Source organism: Myodes glareolus, chromosome 8, assembly GCF_982192425.1.
Source record: "Myodes glareolus chromosome 8, mMyoGla1.1, whole genome shotgun sequence".
NCBI classification, from domain to species: Eukaryota; Metazoa; Chordata; class Mammalia; order Rodentia; family Cricetidae; genus Myodes; species Myodes glareolus.
The window spans coordinates 90,811,556-90,828,101 of NC_142033.1; the positions used below are offsets into that span (position 1 = coordinate 90,811,556).

At 39.8% G+C, this 16,546-nt stretch overlaps 1 protein-coding gene across 7 annotated transcripts in view; it reads left to right on the forward strand.

The window, feature by feature from the left end:
• Window positions 1–16,546, forward strand: part of Wdpcp (WD repeat containing planar cell polarity effector) — a 284,986-nt gene that overhangs the window by 173,017 nt on the left and 95,423 nt on the right. For all 7 annotated transcript variants that reach the window (XM_085692260.2, XM_085692256.2, XM_085692258.2 and 4 more), the window contains one exon: window positions 2,927–3,050. In XM_085692260.2, coding sequence (XP_085548386.2) covers window positions 2,927–3,050 — 124 coding nt within the window. The remainder of the gene's footprint in view (window positions 1–2,926; window positions 3,051–16,546) is intronic.

A 16,546-nucleotide genomic window follows, 5' to 3' on the forward strand; every position in this document is an offset into this window, starting at 1 on the left:
GTGAAAAAACAAATGACAGATTTTTACATCTCTCAGTATGAGTTATTATTCCTTTCTATGATATAAAATGTATCAAATGTATTTTATATCTTTGGTTACTAATATTAACATTGGGAAATTATGACTAGACAGTATCACTTAACAATGCAGGATAAGAAAATTAGGGTAGGTCTGTTCCTAGAGAACATTTTCTTTCTTAGGATTTTTAGTGAGTTTTCATAGACTTTATTTATTTTTATTACATTTCCAAAATAAACAATAAGTGATATGGGATTCCCCTCTGTATTCTGTGAATATCATTGGTTAACAAAGGAACTGCTTTGGGCTGATAGCAGAATGATAGGGGAACAGAGCTAGGTGGGAAAACTAAATGGAATGCTGGGAAAAAGGTGGAGGAGTTAGAGAAGCCATGTAGCCATGCCAGAGACAGACGTCAGTAATCCACGTGGAGATGCACAGATGAATAGAAATGGGTTAAATTAAGGTGTAAGAGTTAGCTAATTAGAAGCTAGAGCTAATGGGCCAAGTAGTGATTTAATTAATACAGTTTCTGTGTGATTATTTTGGTTCTGGGAGGTCGGGATGAACAAGCAGCTCATTTTAATACAATAAGTTTTTTGATAAGATTCTGCAGTTGGCCAGTAAACTCATGAATCTCTTTTTAACCTTGACCTAACTCACAGAGTTCCCTTCTAACAGGTGTGTTTAAGAATCAACTGAACTTTTTGGAAGTAGTCCAAATTCATTTATGGAAACATCAGTGTTTGTACATGAAGAAAATGCCTACCACAATGCATGGCCCACTATTGGTATTCAAGAAATATAGGCTAAAAATAAAAAGTATAACCTCAAGATTTTAGGGGGTAAAGTGTTAGTATAATTTTGCCTACAAAGTTCTCTCAAGTAGTTATTTTTTTAAATATTGATACACTTCTCAAGATTGAGTATGCACCTAAAAGTAACAAAGAAAGCAAGAGCGGAGACCCCCCACGTCTATAGTGGTATACTTGCTCTGTGTAATAAGTCCCAATTTACAGTGAAAGCAGAAATATTGAGAGATAAAATACTGAGTTTCACTCAAGACACTGAGAAGTTGCCAGCACCTTAGTGAATTTATGTTATTAAATTGCTAGGTTGTAAGAAAGATTATGAAGAAATACACAAATGGGCATTATTAGATTCCTATCCTAATAAGGGATTCTTTTCACAGACTCCTATTGGAGAGATAGAGAAATGAAAAGCTGTTATGATATTGAGCTATTAAAACAAAATCTATACATATCCTGGGTTATCCGAATATGCTAAGTAGATATGTGCATTTCTTCTCAGGTAACTACAAAACACATTTCTAAAACATTCAAAATTCCCTGTTGAGATTTATTTTATCTGAATCTAACAAATTTGGCATGGTAATTCGTTATCCTTTTATTAGTGAAACCTAGTGCGCTGTTATTTCTAGCCGTGTTGTGTCTGTCTTTGAGATCTTCATTTCTGCCTTAAACATCAAGCTGGGCGCCCTAATGAATTCGTTGCTGTGCTGGGAGTTACCCGTATTCCATGTAGGCTTGAACATTTCAGATGTACGGAACATGCTGTCAGGAAAACAAGCAATGGCAAGAGAATCTGGCTTGTTTTCACAGTGACAGTGCTATGTTCAATTTTAATCTAAATTGACTGCTGCTTTGAAAGAAAATACCTCCAAAATGCATCCTGCTTTACTCTGTAGATTTGAGATTGAAAAAATAAAGACATTGCTAAAGCTTAGTCAAGCCATAGCAATTACTGGAACGGGGTATTTACTACTTGGAAATCTAAATAGGCCCACAACTAAAAGAGTTTTGCTAAATAATGAGTTGTTTATTCCCTCCAGTGTTGGAAGCATAAATATCAGAGGAACCTGACTGTGAACTGTAGTGTACTCATACATACTCATGTTCTCTCCATACGGTAATCACTCCCAGGTATTTCTGGGCAGAAGCACAGTCCCACTGGCATATCTTGGTAAAACTGTGAAGTAGACAGGCCGCTCCTTATCCCTAATCTCTTATCTCTGAGCCTCCCCCATTTATGAAAAACATCTTTCCAATCTTCTCCTATCCCAGGGTGTTCGCTTTCATGAAAGTACAAAACACGGAACCTTGTTTATGACAGGATTTAGGGACGAGATACTGATTTTCATTGTTCTCCTAAAATTGCATCACATACGTATCTTACTCCAATATGCAAGTTTTTATTTGTCTTATTTAATTTAAGAAATTATATATGAAAGTATATATATATAGTATGTGTGTGTGTGTGCGCGTGTGTGCGCGCACGTGCCCATTAGCCATGTTGTGTGAGTGGAGGTCAGAACATTTGTAGACTCAGTTCTCTCCTCTACCTCATGGGTCCTGGAGATTGAATTCAGGTTGTTAGGCTTGGCGGCAAATGCCTTTATCTGCTGAGCTGTCTTGCTGGCCCCTTATTGGTAGTTTTTAAGGAAAATGTTTCTACTGTGCTAATTTCATTTTTATTTAATTTTCATTTAATTTTCATTTTCAAAAAGTTAGTTTTCTTCTCTCCGCTAAAGAGAAGACGTACCGCTGAGCACATTGCACATTGGCTTTACTGGAGAGCCTAGCTTAAACGGTGTTGCTTTGAGGAGTCACTGTTTTAATTACCCATTTGTGGTGAGAGGTCGTTTCATTGTGGATGCCTTCAGTTTTGACAGCTTTTTGTTGCTCAGAGTCATTGTCAGCTTTGTCTCATGTGACAGCCTATACACAGGTTTGTTTTGTAGCAGCTGTCATATTTTAATTTCATCTGTCCTGCAACAAGCTCACATTTCATCCCAGTTCGCAGAACCTGACTGACTGCAGACACGAATATTCTGTTGTAATTGAAGGAGTTTCTCTTGTCTTAGTGCTGCTGTGTTTGAATCCCACAGCGCAGCTTGAGGCGAGCCTGGGAACCTTCTATGCGCCAACGAGACCACTTCTGGATACAACTGTTTTGGAGTACAGAGACCCCATCAGCAAGTATGCCAGGAGATTCTTCCACCACCTGCTCAGGTGAACAGTGCCCTTGGCTGCCTGGAGTCAGACCGCATAAATAAAAGCTACCTTTCACGAGCTTCCTCCATAATGTAGCCATTTTCTGACAGCTTTTCTCTTTGAAAGGAAAGTAGCTTTGATAGCCTTTATTTAATGCGTTATTATTTTCCCTTTTAGGAAATACTGGATATTATCTAGGGTCTTGACATCATCAGTAATACATTCTACCCTTTAATATGATAGTAAAACTATGTAGAAAGTCGAGATGACAGTGTTAACTGCGTTTCGTTCCTTGACTAAACGAATACTGTGGGTTAAACTGAAGGTAGAACTCTGTACATGCGCTGTGGGGCTGTGAGGCGGTTGTGGGCTTGCTTTCCTTTCATGGTCCCTAAGAAAGACTTGTGCATTGTCCTTGCACACGATGTGGCCGTTGCCATTCACTGACTCATTTTTCTTTATATACATACAAGTGTTCTTCCAACCTTAGGGATTATTTGACAGTTTGATAAAAATGTCAAATAATGTTCTGAGAGAAATATTTTAGAAGTTGGAGGACAGCATGTACTCTCGGAGAAGGATGGAAGGAAGATGAAAACCTGGACAGAAAGATTGCAGCCTCATAGATGCTGTGATAAGTAGTATGAAAATCAGGTAAGTGGTTAGCATGAGCGTTGTAGTCTGGAACAAAAAGGAATGTAATGGTATACAGGTGACTGGGGTGCTCAAATGATCAATCACGTTCCATTTCTTAGAATGGATGGTATAAACCAGGGTCTGTTAAAAATTCTCTTTCAGTTGTATATGTGCACTTGCTGTATCCTGAATATATGTTTTATGGTAGAATTTTTGAAGTCTGTTTACAAAAAGGAAGGATTGTATGAAGGAGTTGATTTTGCTAATAACGTTCTTGTGCAGTACTTTCAGAGACTTTGCTAATGCTCTTTTATTTTTATCAGAACAACTTTATAAGGGAGTGTTATCATGTCATGAGGTAATAACCTCAGGCTTAGCGAATTGGCTTTCTTAGAAGGATAGCAAGTGGCCGTAGATTAGGGACTGGTTCCACTGTTCCTTACTCTTTCCTGAAGACACTTACTGTCACTGGTTGTTTAGTTTTCAGCTACTACCTTCCAAAATAGCTGCGAGCTGTCATCGGCACAAGGGTAGGCTGATTGACAGATGTTCAGCCGTCCCGAGAGTGGGGGGACGCAGATTGGTCAAGCTTGAGGAGGTATGCTCTTCTACAGACATTTGTGCTCCATAATTAATTTTATCTATATATAAAGTTGTACTCTGAACTCTACACAGCAGTGAGGCCTTTAGAAAATCATATTTTTGGAACCCAGAAAATGTTAATATATTGCAAGAGTTATTATCTGTAATTGAATCTTGCCGTTTTATCTGAATGGTGTTAGCATATTTCAAGAGACTCTTCATCTTAAATGTAGCAGTCTTCATGCATGAGCATACCCTGAAAATATTGGGGTTAAAGTCACGCGTACTTGAACTTTGGGCTTTATTCTTTGCTTTCATTGCTACTTTGTTTTTCTTGTTTCTAGGGAAAATTGATGAGTTAGCTTCTTGCCTAAGGGGCTGGAGAAGATAAACATGAGTAAGCACTTTTGAAAGTATATGCATGGCAGCTTCCCTGTGATTTTGGCCTCTTTGCTTTTAAAGCAGTTGTTGGTAGTTTTGAAGCCTCTGCCCTAGGAAACACCTCTCCTCTGGATGTGAATGTTCCCTCCCCGTGCTGGTTTAAGTTGAGTGTCTTATGATAGCAACAAGTTTTGTTGCTGTCATCAGCATTATACTCAAACTTTTCTGTTTGGTTCTGTGAGATGTTTCTTTTGGGGAATGCTTACTTTGTCGTGTTTCTGATTTTGGATGCTTTCAGTTACAATGAAATTCTCTAGTTTCTCTTTCACTAGTAGGCTATACAGGGCATTAAGAAAAGAGAAATGTCTGTTAGTAGAGACTGAATGAGATAACCTATGTTGGAAACATAATTTTGTTTAATCTGCTACTGAGACGTGTTATCTAGGGGAGATGAAACAGGTCAAATCCCCTTAGGATTGCATGAGTCTCTCTGGTTTAGCTAGTCATTGTTTTAATACCCCCTAAAAACGTATTAAAGAATTAAGGCCATCTTGGGGCATTTAAATTGAGGAGGAAGAAAGGAGCCCCCTGGAGATTAGGAAAGTAGCTCAGGTGGGATCCTTGGTGAGAGCGAAGTGCTGCATTTTCTTTATTTTGGTCTGGCTGGCAAAGGCTGAGGTCAGAGTCTGACTTTGTGACAAGTGTGTGTGTGTATGTGTTTGTATACAGTTTGGATTTGTTCTTCTTGGAGAGCAATTCTCCAGACATCTTTCTGTGTCTCTTGGCTTTTCTCCAAGTTCAAACATACTTAAACTGTAAGACTTATTTCTTATATTTTCTTGAGAACTCTTTGTATGTGTGCAAAATTGCTGTTTCCAAAAAGAAATGTTCCCTGATAGAATAAATCATTCAGTAAAGTGTTTGTTTTAGTAAAATTAAATAGTAATAGTCTATTTATAAAAATTGTTAAGCTGCAGGACACCTACAAACAATCAATGCATCTTTTACCTGAAATGTACTTAGAAGGCAGTCACTCACCTTTCCGCCTCTGTGAAACTGAATAACCTCCAGAGCCCTTAGCCGGGAACCAGCACCAAACAGAGCTTTTCATAAACATGCAGAAACTTTGAGAGGAACAAGTGAATACTGATTGAATGAAAAAGCAAGCATTTCACATGAATATGGCCCATAAGAAGCTTATTTCATTAATGAGGAAGTAGAATAATTTATAGCTAGTGATTTATTTTAATTTTCTCTTCAAATATAAGGCTACTGTTTTCTGATACAGATGCTTATAAAATGATAAGCTATTTTGAGGAGGAGGACTTTATTGCTTAGAAATAAAAATATAATGTTTATTATATTTTGTAAAGAAATATAAGACTTTTTTCCTTATAATTCCACTCAAAACATTAAAATGAATTGATGTAGATAGGAATAGACAAGTGGCTAGATGCGTGGAAACAGTTGTAGAGTAGTGTCAGAGCACAGCTGGGTCATGGTTTCTCTCAACGTTCATGTACATTTGCCAATTTTGTAATAGAGTGTGGGTAGTGCATGTGTGTGTAATATATATATATATATATATATATATATATACATAAATGTGTTGGAGTCAATATTTATACTAATAATTCGGGAAGAAGGGAGAGCCAACCATGGATTGAAACCTGAAATTTTTAGCCAAACTGAATCTTACTTCCTTCTCTTTCTCTTTTGATATTTATCACAGCAGAACAGATGGGTCAGTGGTAAAGAATGCATGCAGGACTTGAGTTTGGTTCTCAGCACTCACAGCAGGTGGGATAATGCTCTTGTATACTGTAAAGATTTTCCACTCATATTGATTTAATAAAACACTGATTGGCCAGTAGTCAGGCAGGCAGTACAGGCAGGGCAAGCAAACTAGGAGAATTTTGTGAAGAGGATAGGCAGAGATACAGTCACCAGTCTGACACAGAGGAAGCAAGATGAGAATAGGATGTCTTACTGAGAAAAGGTGCCAAGCATATGGCTTAAACATAGACAAGAAGTATGGGTTAATATAAGTTGTAAGAGCTAGTTAACAATAAGCCTGGGCAAATAGGCCAAACAGTTTATAATTAATAAACTGTTAATAAACTGTTAATTAATAAACACACAGCCTCTGTGTGTTTCTTTGGGACTGAACGACTGTGGGCCTGAGTGGGGCAGAAACTTCCATCTATAGTTCAGTGTTTAAGAGTACTTGTCTCTCTCGCAAAGGACCTGGGTTCCATTCCCAGTACCCACTGGTAACTCCAGTTTCAGAAGATTCAGTGCCTTCTGACCTGTGGAGGCACCAAGCACGTGTATGATGCACAGACCTGCATGCCAGCAAAACACTTACACAGAAAATGAGTACATCTAATTCAATAAAAGAAAAAAACTCGGCTATTTAACTATTAAACAGGGAGGTGAAAATTTCTTCTTATTTTTGAGGCTCTTCTGGTCTCTGAGGTGCCATGATCTTTTTGCTTCAGTGAGTTCTAGGTTACAGGAATGACAGTAGTAAGTCAGGAAGAGTGGCACACAAAAGAAGTAGTGAACCTCCCAACACACCCAGAGCAGGCTGCCTAGGTGCGACCTTGTCAGGTGACACTTACCTGTAGCTTTGCTGGGCTACCGGGGATCTTAGGTCATTCAAGGGTGCTCCTCAGGATTAAGCCGGTTGTCAAGAAAATGTTGCCTAATGTTTGCCTGAGGCCATTCTCTCTTAGCAAGCCTGTAGTCAGAACTTAAAGAAGTAAAGATGTTGATCTGTGTTTAGTCTTTCCTTTAGGAAGAAATAATTATTACCCAAAGGAAGGCAATCCTAAGAAGTGACAAGATTGTGATTGTAGGCCCTTAGTGACTCCTCATGTATTACAGGAGTAAAACTTTTTGTTTTTTGAAACTTTGACATTTATTTTAATTAGCAAAAAGTACTTCTGTGTATTTATAGTGAACAGTGTGAACTGAATCAAGTTAATTAGTATATTTGCCATCTCATCAATTTATTATTTTCTATAGAGAAGATTTTATATTTTGGCAAATTAGACAGCTGCGGTACATAATTATCAACTGTGGTTGTTGCAGATGATGAAATGCCACCAGTCTCGTGGACGCAGTGTGCCTCTGATGGACATCTTGCCTTTCTCTATGTCCTCCCTCAGTTTCTGTGTTTCTGAGATCACTGAGTAGAAAGTCTGTGCTAGGGAGGACTCCCGAGGTCCACACATCCCCAGGAAATCTTTCTTTCTGCAGTACTGTGAGGTACTGAATTCAAATCTGTGCTAGTTGGCTATTTGGTAATCTTCCGACAGACCAGTTGAAATAGGTATTTTCCCATTTCAAGTCATTGCACGTCCTGGAACACAGATGCCAGGGCCAGTTATATAAAGCAGGAGTCAGCTAACTATAACTGCCTCCCACTTTTGTAAATATGATTCCACTGGAATGCAGCCAAGCCTATTGGTTTCCATAACATCTATGGCTGCTCACAGGCTATACTTGTGACAGGGTTGTGCACCCCTTTAGGTATATTTGCTGTCTGGCCCTCTACAGCGAGAGTTTGAAAACCCCTGTTATAAATAAACAGCAGCAGAGACCTAGTTTGGGGAACATGTCTCTTGAGTGCCGGAGGAAGGAGGGAGGGGCAGTGCTACTTGTAATACGGACATCATCACTTCGGAAGTAAAAGTCAGTGGAGTTGATCCTAACACTGAGAGTTTGGGGGTATTATATAGGAAGGAGAAAGTAATTATTTATATTTATTCCGTGGCTCTGAACCTTCTGCCTGTATGTGTATCTGTGCACCATGTGTGTGCCTCATGCCCGTGGAGGCCAGAAGAGGGTGCCGGATTCCCTGGAACTGGCATTGCAGATGCTAGTGCAGTGCTTAAATTTGTAAACAATTTCTCTCAAAACCTTTCTAGTATTTATTAAAACATATATTACCACAAACCAATCCATAAAATTTGTTTCAATTTAGCAGAAAGGTCTTTAATTAGTAACTAAATATCACATGATGAATGCTACATCTAGCAAGAAAGACAACCTTCAGTTTACAGCCAGTGTGAGGTTCCACACAACAGCATGGTTACCTGTGAAATGTATATTCTACTATTATAATAACATCAGTAAGTAAGCTTATAGGTTAAATGTTTAGAAATGTGTTCTATATTCTTATTTTTAATTATTTAAAGCAATTTTTAAATTTAAATATTCTTGATCATATTCTCTTCCTTCAAATCCTTCCAGATCAGCTCCCCCTCTCCACCTACTCAACTTTAAGTCCTTTCTCAAAAACAAAAGTAAAAAAAGACAAAAAAACCCACAACACAATAACAAAATTCCCAAAACTAAGAAGACTAAATAAAACCATACCCCAAATGTAAATAAAATCAAAAGCAAACAAATAAGACACCAAACAGTAACCCCCCAAAACACACACACACACACACACACACACACACACACACACACACACACAAACTGGAGTCTATTATATTTTGGTCAACTATTCCTGAACATGAGAAATAGTTTCACTGTATTGAAGAAAACTGATTTCCCTCTCCCAGGAGGTATAAATGACAGTCCCATTTTTAACCTTTACCTTGGTGTCTGGGTTTTCATCCATCCATCCATCCATCCATCCATCCATCCATCCATCCATCCATCCATCTATTTTTGTAGAAGCAGGAGCAGATCATAGAGAAATCATAGCAGAAGTAGCAGGGTTATAAGGACATTGAGTAGCTGCCGGGAGGGAAGCCCTTGAGCTGGCTGTGAGAGGGACCAGGATGCTAGCAGGGACTCTAATGTGTAACAGGTACTGTGACACAGAGGAGCCGGGAGGCCAGTGTGGGCTTTGATGTGCTGATAGGTACCATAGGTAGCCATATGTCCCTTTTGCCAGACCTTAGGGAAAAGGCTTCTTTCCACAGAGAGAGAACCAGCTTCACAAGTCCCTGAGGAGTACTAACTTCTAGCCACTGGAAATCCTCCTGTAGCTCAGGTGGAACTCATTTGTGGATATTGGACTACGTCGGGAGTTTGGACAAAGCCATGCAGGAATATGCCATTCACTCACCCATTGCTCAGAGCTAGCTTTGGGCTTTACCCATAATAGTGCTGCGAGCGTTCTTGTTTGTGTCTTTAGTGCAAATGTCTAGATCCTTTCTAAACACATTGATCCACTTTTGCTTATCTTGTGAACTCTCTGTTCACTTTATTGGGATATTTCCTCTTTTGTTTATTTTTATGTTTTAGAAAAGGAAATGATCAAATCTTCCTCTCACTTCCTCACCTCTGGTATCTCTCCTCATCACCTCGCCTGCTATGGAATCTTTATCTTTTTCTTCTTGCTTTTGATATCTTTCATACATTGCAAATATCTCTAAAAAATCCACTTGTACTTATTTTCCAATTCAGTACATATTTTGTGATTGTTCTTTCAATAGACATTTTAAATGGCCAATTCGTTACTATGTTTTGTGATTTCTTGCTTGCCATTTTTCTATAATCAGTAACCTATTTATTTCAGTAATCTCTACAGCTTTACATTTTATTCCTCCAGTGCTTTGAAAATAATTTAGCATATTAAATAATGTACAGATCCAGCTTCATTTTGTCCCAGCTCTAACCTGCTATCTAATATCATGTTCACAATGTTCTCATGACATCTGAGCCCACTTTTACTCCACACTTAAAATTATGAGACAGCTTTTGACAGCAGTCACAAAGTTGAACTCATCTGGTGGATCTGTGCACTCATGTGCATGCATGCCCACAAGCTTGACACATGGCAGGTAATTGAAATTTCTAGTTTTCTTAACAAAGCAATGGCAAATCCTAGGTCATTTGCTGTTATTGAGTCTCTGTGTATGTTTTGTGTGTGTGCATGTGTGTGAATCTCTCTCTCTCTCTCTCTCTCTCTGTGTGTGTGTGTGTGTGTGTGTGTGTGTGTGCAGGTGGAGGCCTAAGACTGACATCACACGTTTTCTTCACTCAGTGTCCAGCCTGTACCCTGAGGCACGGTCTCGCTCTGGATCAGGAGTTTGCGGCTGTAGCTAGTCTGGTGAGCCAGCTCGTCTCAGGGATCTCTTGTCTCATGGAAGCCGGGATGAGGGAAGGCCACCAAGCCCATCTGGCTTTTATATGGATTCTGAGCATGGAAACACTTTAATACAGGATATTAAAACTCACTTCTCCATCCTCTCTTACCTTGTTAAATACATTTGCTTTGACTTCTTGTTCCTACTAACCTATATTTAGAGTAATATTCCTGTGCCAATACAATTAGCTGTTTCATTTGTTAGGACCTTTTTTAAGATGGTGTCAACTTGACACAACTGGACACACCTTTGAAGAGGGGCCCTCCTGTGAGGACTTGACACAACTGGACACAACTGGACACACCTTTGAAGAGGGGCCCTCCTGTGAGGACTTGCCCCATCCATCAGACTGGCCTGGAGCGAGGCCCATGGAGCATTTTCCTGATACAGTTGAGAAGGAGGGTTTAGCCACTGAGGGTGGTGCCAGCCCTGGAAGGTGACCCTGGGTTGTATAAGAAAGCAAGCTAAGCAAGCCATGGGGAAGAAACCAGTAAGCAGCATTTCTCCATGGTCTCTGTACCAGTTCCTGCCTCTGGGATCTTATCTTGAGCTCCTTCCCTGGCTTTCCACAGTGATGGACTAGAGAGTATGAGCTGACGTAAACCCTTTCCTGCCCTAGTTGTGTCTGGCTGGTGTTGACCACAGCTGCAGAGAAGTGAATTGATAGGGGCTCATCATGTTGCCCAGGCTAGCCGTAGAACCAGTAATCTGGACCACAGGTGTGTACGCTGGGCCTGGCTTCATCTACCCTAAGTTTAGACGTCATAGCGAGAGCTAGCTCTTCAAGTATTCCTGTGCTGTAGTTTTCAGTTTCTCAGATGAACTCTAGTGTTGTTTTCAACACGGCTTTGGAGGATTTTGGTTAGAATGCCATGAGTATCATGAATCTCTGTGTTAATTTTGTTAAGTTAGTATGCTTCATTCTTCTGTTAAGAAAAACAGATTCTCTTCATTTATTCAATTTCTCCTCTGTAGTTTCTTTTTGCAGACATAATCTCCTATTTAGGTTGCTTCTAAGTATTTTATTTCTTCATTTCTTGTTAATGCTGCTGGGTTTTTTTCTTCTAATTAAACTTCATAACTGGTGATTCTTGGTATGTAAGAAACTATTGACATATGTATGTTAATTTTATAGTATATGACTCTTTTGGAATTTTAAATTTTATTTCTAATAATTTTACAATTGATTTGGTTTCTGAGTAGGCATGAAATTGTCTATAGATAATCATCATGCCCCATAGTTCTTCTGTAGTGAGTGGTTATGTTACGGTTCCTTTGTCTCACTTGTGACTTCAGTTGCCAGCACACTGTTGTGTTTTATGCTCTTCTGCCCCCCACAATGCCAGTCACAATTCCCATTCCACTGAACTCTTTCTAAATCTTTAAATCTATAAGTTTTAGTTTTCCACTGTCCCTGTTCTGTAAGGATAGTTATCTCATCAACAGGTTTTCTAATAAGCCTTCTACACTTTCTTGGAAGGTGCTGCTGTGGTGGTTAATCTTCATTGTTGAGTTGACTGGATTTAGAGTCGCCTAGGAAACGTGCCTCTGGGCCTGCTGTGCTGGCCTTTTCCAGAGAGGTTCAACTGGGGACCCCGCCCTGGATGTCTCTCACTGCCATCCTTGTCACCCTCCTGCTGCCCTGCCTTCCCACCATAATGTATGCTCCCTTTAAACCAGTCAGAGTGAGCCCTCCACCCTCAGGATTGCCAGGCAGTTTGTCATAGCACTAAGAAAAATAGCTAAAAAAATACTTTCTTGGAAATGAAGCATTTGAATCAAGAATCACAGAAACAGGGTGGACAATCTATTTTTGAACAGCCATGAGAATCAAAGTTTTGCTTCCACAAAATAAATAATTTTTGTTAACAGTTGTGGTCTTCTGACTCAAAAACTAGGCTTTTTCTATGTGTATTTCCAGTTAGGTTTCACAGTAGCATGAACACTCCTAAGATTGTGGCTAGCTTGCAACTTTAGTTCTGTTTTTTATTTTTAAAACTTTAAAAATTTAAAGTTAAAAATATATAAATAAGTGAAAATAATTACCACCAACATCTGGATGTTATATGTCTAGTTAGATGGCTTTTGACTTTTGATATGGGCAGAATAATCAACTCTTATTTTTGTAAATGAGACTTGTGTTCATAAAACAGAAGTCAAACAATTCAGACCCACAAACATAGAAGTAATCTAGCACCCACACATTTCAGTCCCCAGAAATAAAAGAAAGAGAAAGGATGGTAGCTCTAGAAATTAGGATCAGTAAAGAAATTGCCTCATCAATGTAAGAATACAACTGTGTAATTAAAATTGGAAACTATAGGAAGGAAAACAGAAAAAAGTGAAGTCACCACTTCAAAGCAGGGTCCATGGGTGCTGTTAAAAGTGATGTAATGAAGGCTGGGTGTGCTGCTTGTGCCTGAAGCCCCAGCATTCGGGAGTCTGACTGGGATTGCCATGACTTCTACACTTGCTATACAGCAAGATCTTTCTTTTAAAAAGAAATGCAGTTAGTTAAAAACTGAACTTTTTAAATAATCTTTTCATAAGGATCATTTAGAAAACAATGTAATCAAGTCAGTATTAGAAAAAGGCATGTGTTAAAGGTTATTAGTTCCTATAGAAATGTTTTAGAGTAACATTAAGTATTCCTTGACTTCCTTCTTCCTTTGTAAATATTGTTCTGCCCAGTGCTGATGCGCGCCTCTAATCCCAGCACTGGGGAGACAGAAGCAAGTGGATCTCTGTGAGTTTGAAGCCAGCCTGGTCTTCATAGAGAGTTCCTGACAAAGTGGGCTATATAATGACACCCTGTCTCGAATAAAAATAAACATCATTGATTTATTCCACAACTATCATGTGCCACACACACCAGGAGTGGAGAATGGTGCTCAGTCATAGAAACGCTGCCTTGCTGATGGCTGCTGAGGCTGTAACCCATGCTCAGGATAAATTAAGAATTGTCCCATCAATATCATGGTTACTCAAGGCTATGCATGAATTATTCAGTACCTTTTTTGGCTACCACGTTAATATTTCTTAGTCCACTGTGTATAAATGTTTCTGATTTACTATTTTTGCCCACCTATCAATTTTACGTATTATATTTTATTTTCTTTAACTCACCTTATTACTCTTTAAAAAAACTTCAGTATTTTATGGTCACATGCCTAGGTGATTAAAGTTACTTTGAATCTTAACCTGTATTATTGTCCTCCTTTCCTCCTTCTTGTCCTGTCATGAGAACACTTTGCTGGGATCTATAGGATGGATCTCTATCTGATTTCCATGGCATCTGGGTGATCACTTGGATGCAGTCCAGATGTTTTAGTTAGAGCCGTGTCTGAGCTAGCTGCACTGAGTAGTCATGCTAATAGATGTAGAGCGTGGCTTTCGTGCTAGTTGACACCATAGTGAAAGCTGGTCACTGGAGTGGAAGAAAAGCTGCTGAGAATTATTGAGAAAGGATCGGCTAAAACAGTGGGGTTTGAGCAAAAGAGGCGAGAAGCAACAGGTGCCATGAGCTATTACCAGCATTTTAAAATAAAAGTGTGTTTGCTGAGCACAGGCCGTCTGTGTGCGCAGAGAGGGGCACTGGGTATTGAGAGCAGCTTGGTAGGAAGGGTTGGACACAGGAATGTTGCTGTGCGAGGGAAAGGTAGCTAAGGAAATTCTCTGTTTAAAAAAAAATTCAGAATAAGATATGGCGGCAAGTTAAGTATTTTTCATTTTAGTTGGAAAAATTGAAAGAGTTCTAAAGGCTAAAAAAAAAAGTCAACAGTGTTTGTTGAACATGAAAACATTGGCTGGTGTCACCTAGTCTTCAGACTTTGACCCTGCTTTAAGTTCGATGACTTCCCAGAGTGAAGTCACTCCAGGTCCGTCTTCTGTAGTTTGGCTGTGGTTTCAGTCAGAACTGAGGTTTGTTCTCATTTGCTTTGTTTGGGGAAAGATTTGATTGGTAAATGTTTTCATTAACTTTGCTTTTTTTCCCCCCGTATACACAAAACCTGCCAGTCTAACTCACCAGGAATGGTTTTAAATGTGTAATTTTTCCAATCAGGGAATTTCCCATCAAGGGACATTTTGTTTGCCTCCGGTTTGGGGCTTTTAAAAAGCAAAGCCTCGGGGCTTCAGGGTTTCGTGATGCACTCACTCGTGCTGGGCCCGCCCTCTGCCGTATTTGCTGTTTTCCCCAGTGCCCCGCCTATTGCTTTTACTCCCACCAGCAGAGCTTAAGAGCGCAGGTCTCTCATAATTGTTTTCGTTTTAGCTGTAGTAATAGATATGGGGCGATAGCTCGTTGAGGCTTTTGTTTGCATTTTTCTGATGACTAAATGACACTGAGTGAGCCTATTCTCATGTGTTTATTCCATCTGTATACCTTCTGTTGAAATGTCTCCTGAATTTTTTTTTTATCTATTTTCTAACTGGATTGTTTGAACATTACTTTTTAAATATTTGTGGAGTTTCTTTGAAAATCCTGGTAAGCAAAAGAAAATACTTACTTCATAAGCAAGAGAAACTCGGGAGGCTGCTTGTTGACATTGTTACTGTTTAAATGTAGATGGAGGAGCCAGAATGACATGTTTGGATTTTATTCAGATTCAAACATTGTAGTAGTGTTGAGATGATGAATATACAAGGGAGGGAGGGGAAAGAGAAAAGTGGTTCAAGGACACAGAAGAAAAGATGAGGGTAGAAAATGTAGGTGGAGCAAAGAGAAGTCTGGCTGAAATCTGTTTTCATCGAGTGCGATTCTAGGAGGTTGGTCAAGGAATGGTGATGGGTTCCATATCTTCTGGGAACAGACCTATCTTAGCTGCCCTGGCCCATCATTCGTTGACTAGGAGCAGCTTGTGGCAAGGATATTCTCAGTGTAGGTGGATTTCAGATCACAACACAGCAGCCAGGGCACCTGTTGGCAACTGAAGTCTATTTTTCCCTACAGGTAGAGTATAGCTACTTCATGTCAACTAAGATGGAGCAAAGCGAGAAGTCCGTGGCCCTCAGTTGTGCTCCCGCCACTACAGCTCACCTCATGGCAACAATGTGCCCATCTTCTCCTTAATCTCCATTCTACCCTCTCTTCTTTTGTTTGCTGTGACAACAGAGACGTGTCTCCCTCACTGTTCACTAGTCATCTAGGACTCATTCTGTTTCTCAGGGTCACTGATAGAAGGATAAGTTCTGTATCCTGTTAAATAAGCCTGTCACGTCACTGCATCGCTAACCAGCTCTCTCTTCCAGTTCCCGTGTTCAAACATGCTCAGAATTCCTTCCAAGGAGTGCTCCTGTGGCACACTAATTGCAGCTCTGTGGATATAGAGTCTTTTACCCTGCCGGGTTCAGCATGGCCCCAGCTCACTGTACTAATATGTACCCCTGGTTATCAGCCTGGCAGCCAGGAGAGTACTGGAGGCGTATTCTAAGGGGTGGGAGGAGTATATGTTGTCTTGTGGGCAAAGGTCTCTGCAGCATCAGGTAGCACAGAAAGACTGTCTCAGATTCAAGAACTGTGCAGATTAGGGATGCTCAGGAACAATGTACTAGCCAGATGCAGTACATTTCCTATATTTCAGGATCCCAGGTATCCTTGACTCCGTGGTAGCTCTCTTAACTGTTCCTCTTTAACTATCCCTGCCATTCAAATGAAGAATGGCCCTCTGTAAGCTACCAGAGAGGCCGGCTCACATAGAGCCATTGACTGTGGACAGCACTCCCTCATTTCCTCATCTTCCCGAGGGTAAATACAGCCCAGTAGTTGCTGTGGGTGGCCAGTTCTCCTTCATTTCCCGA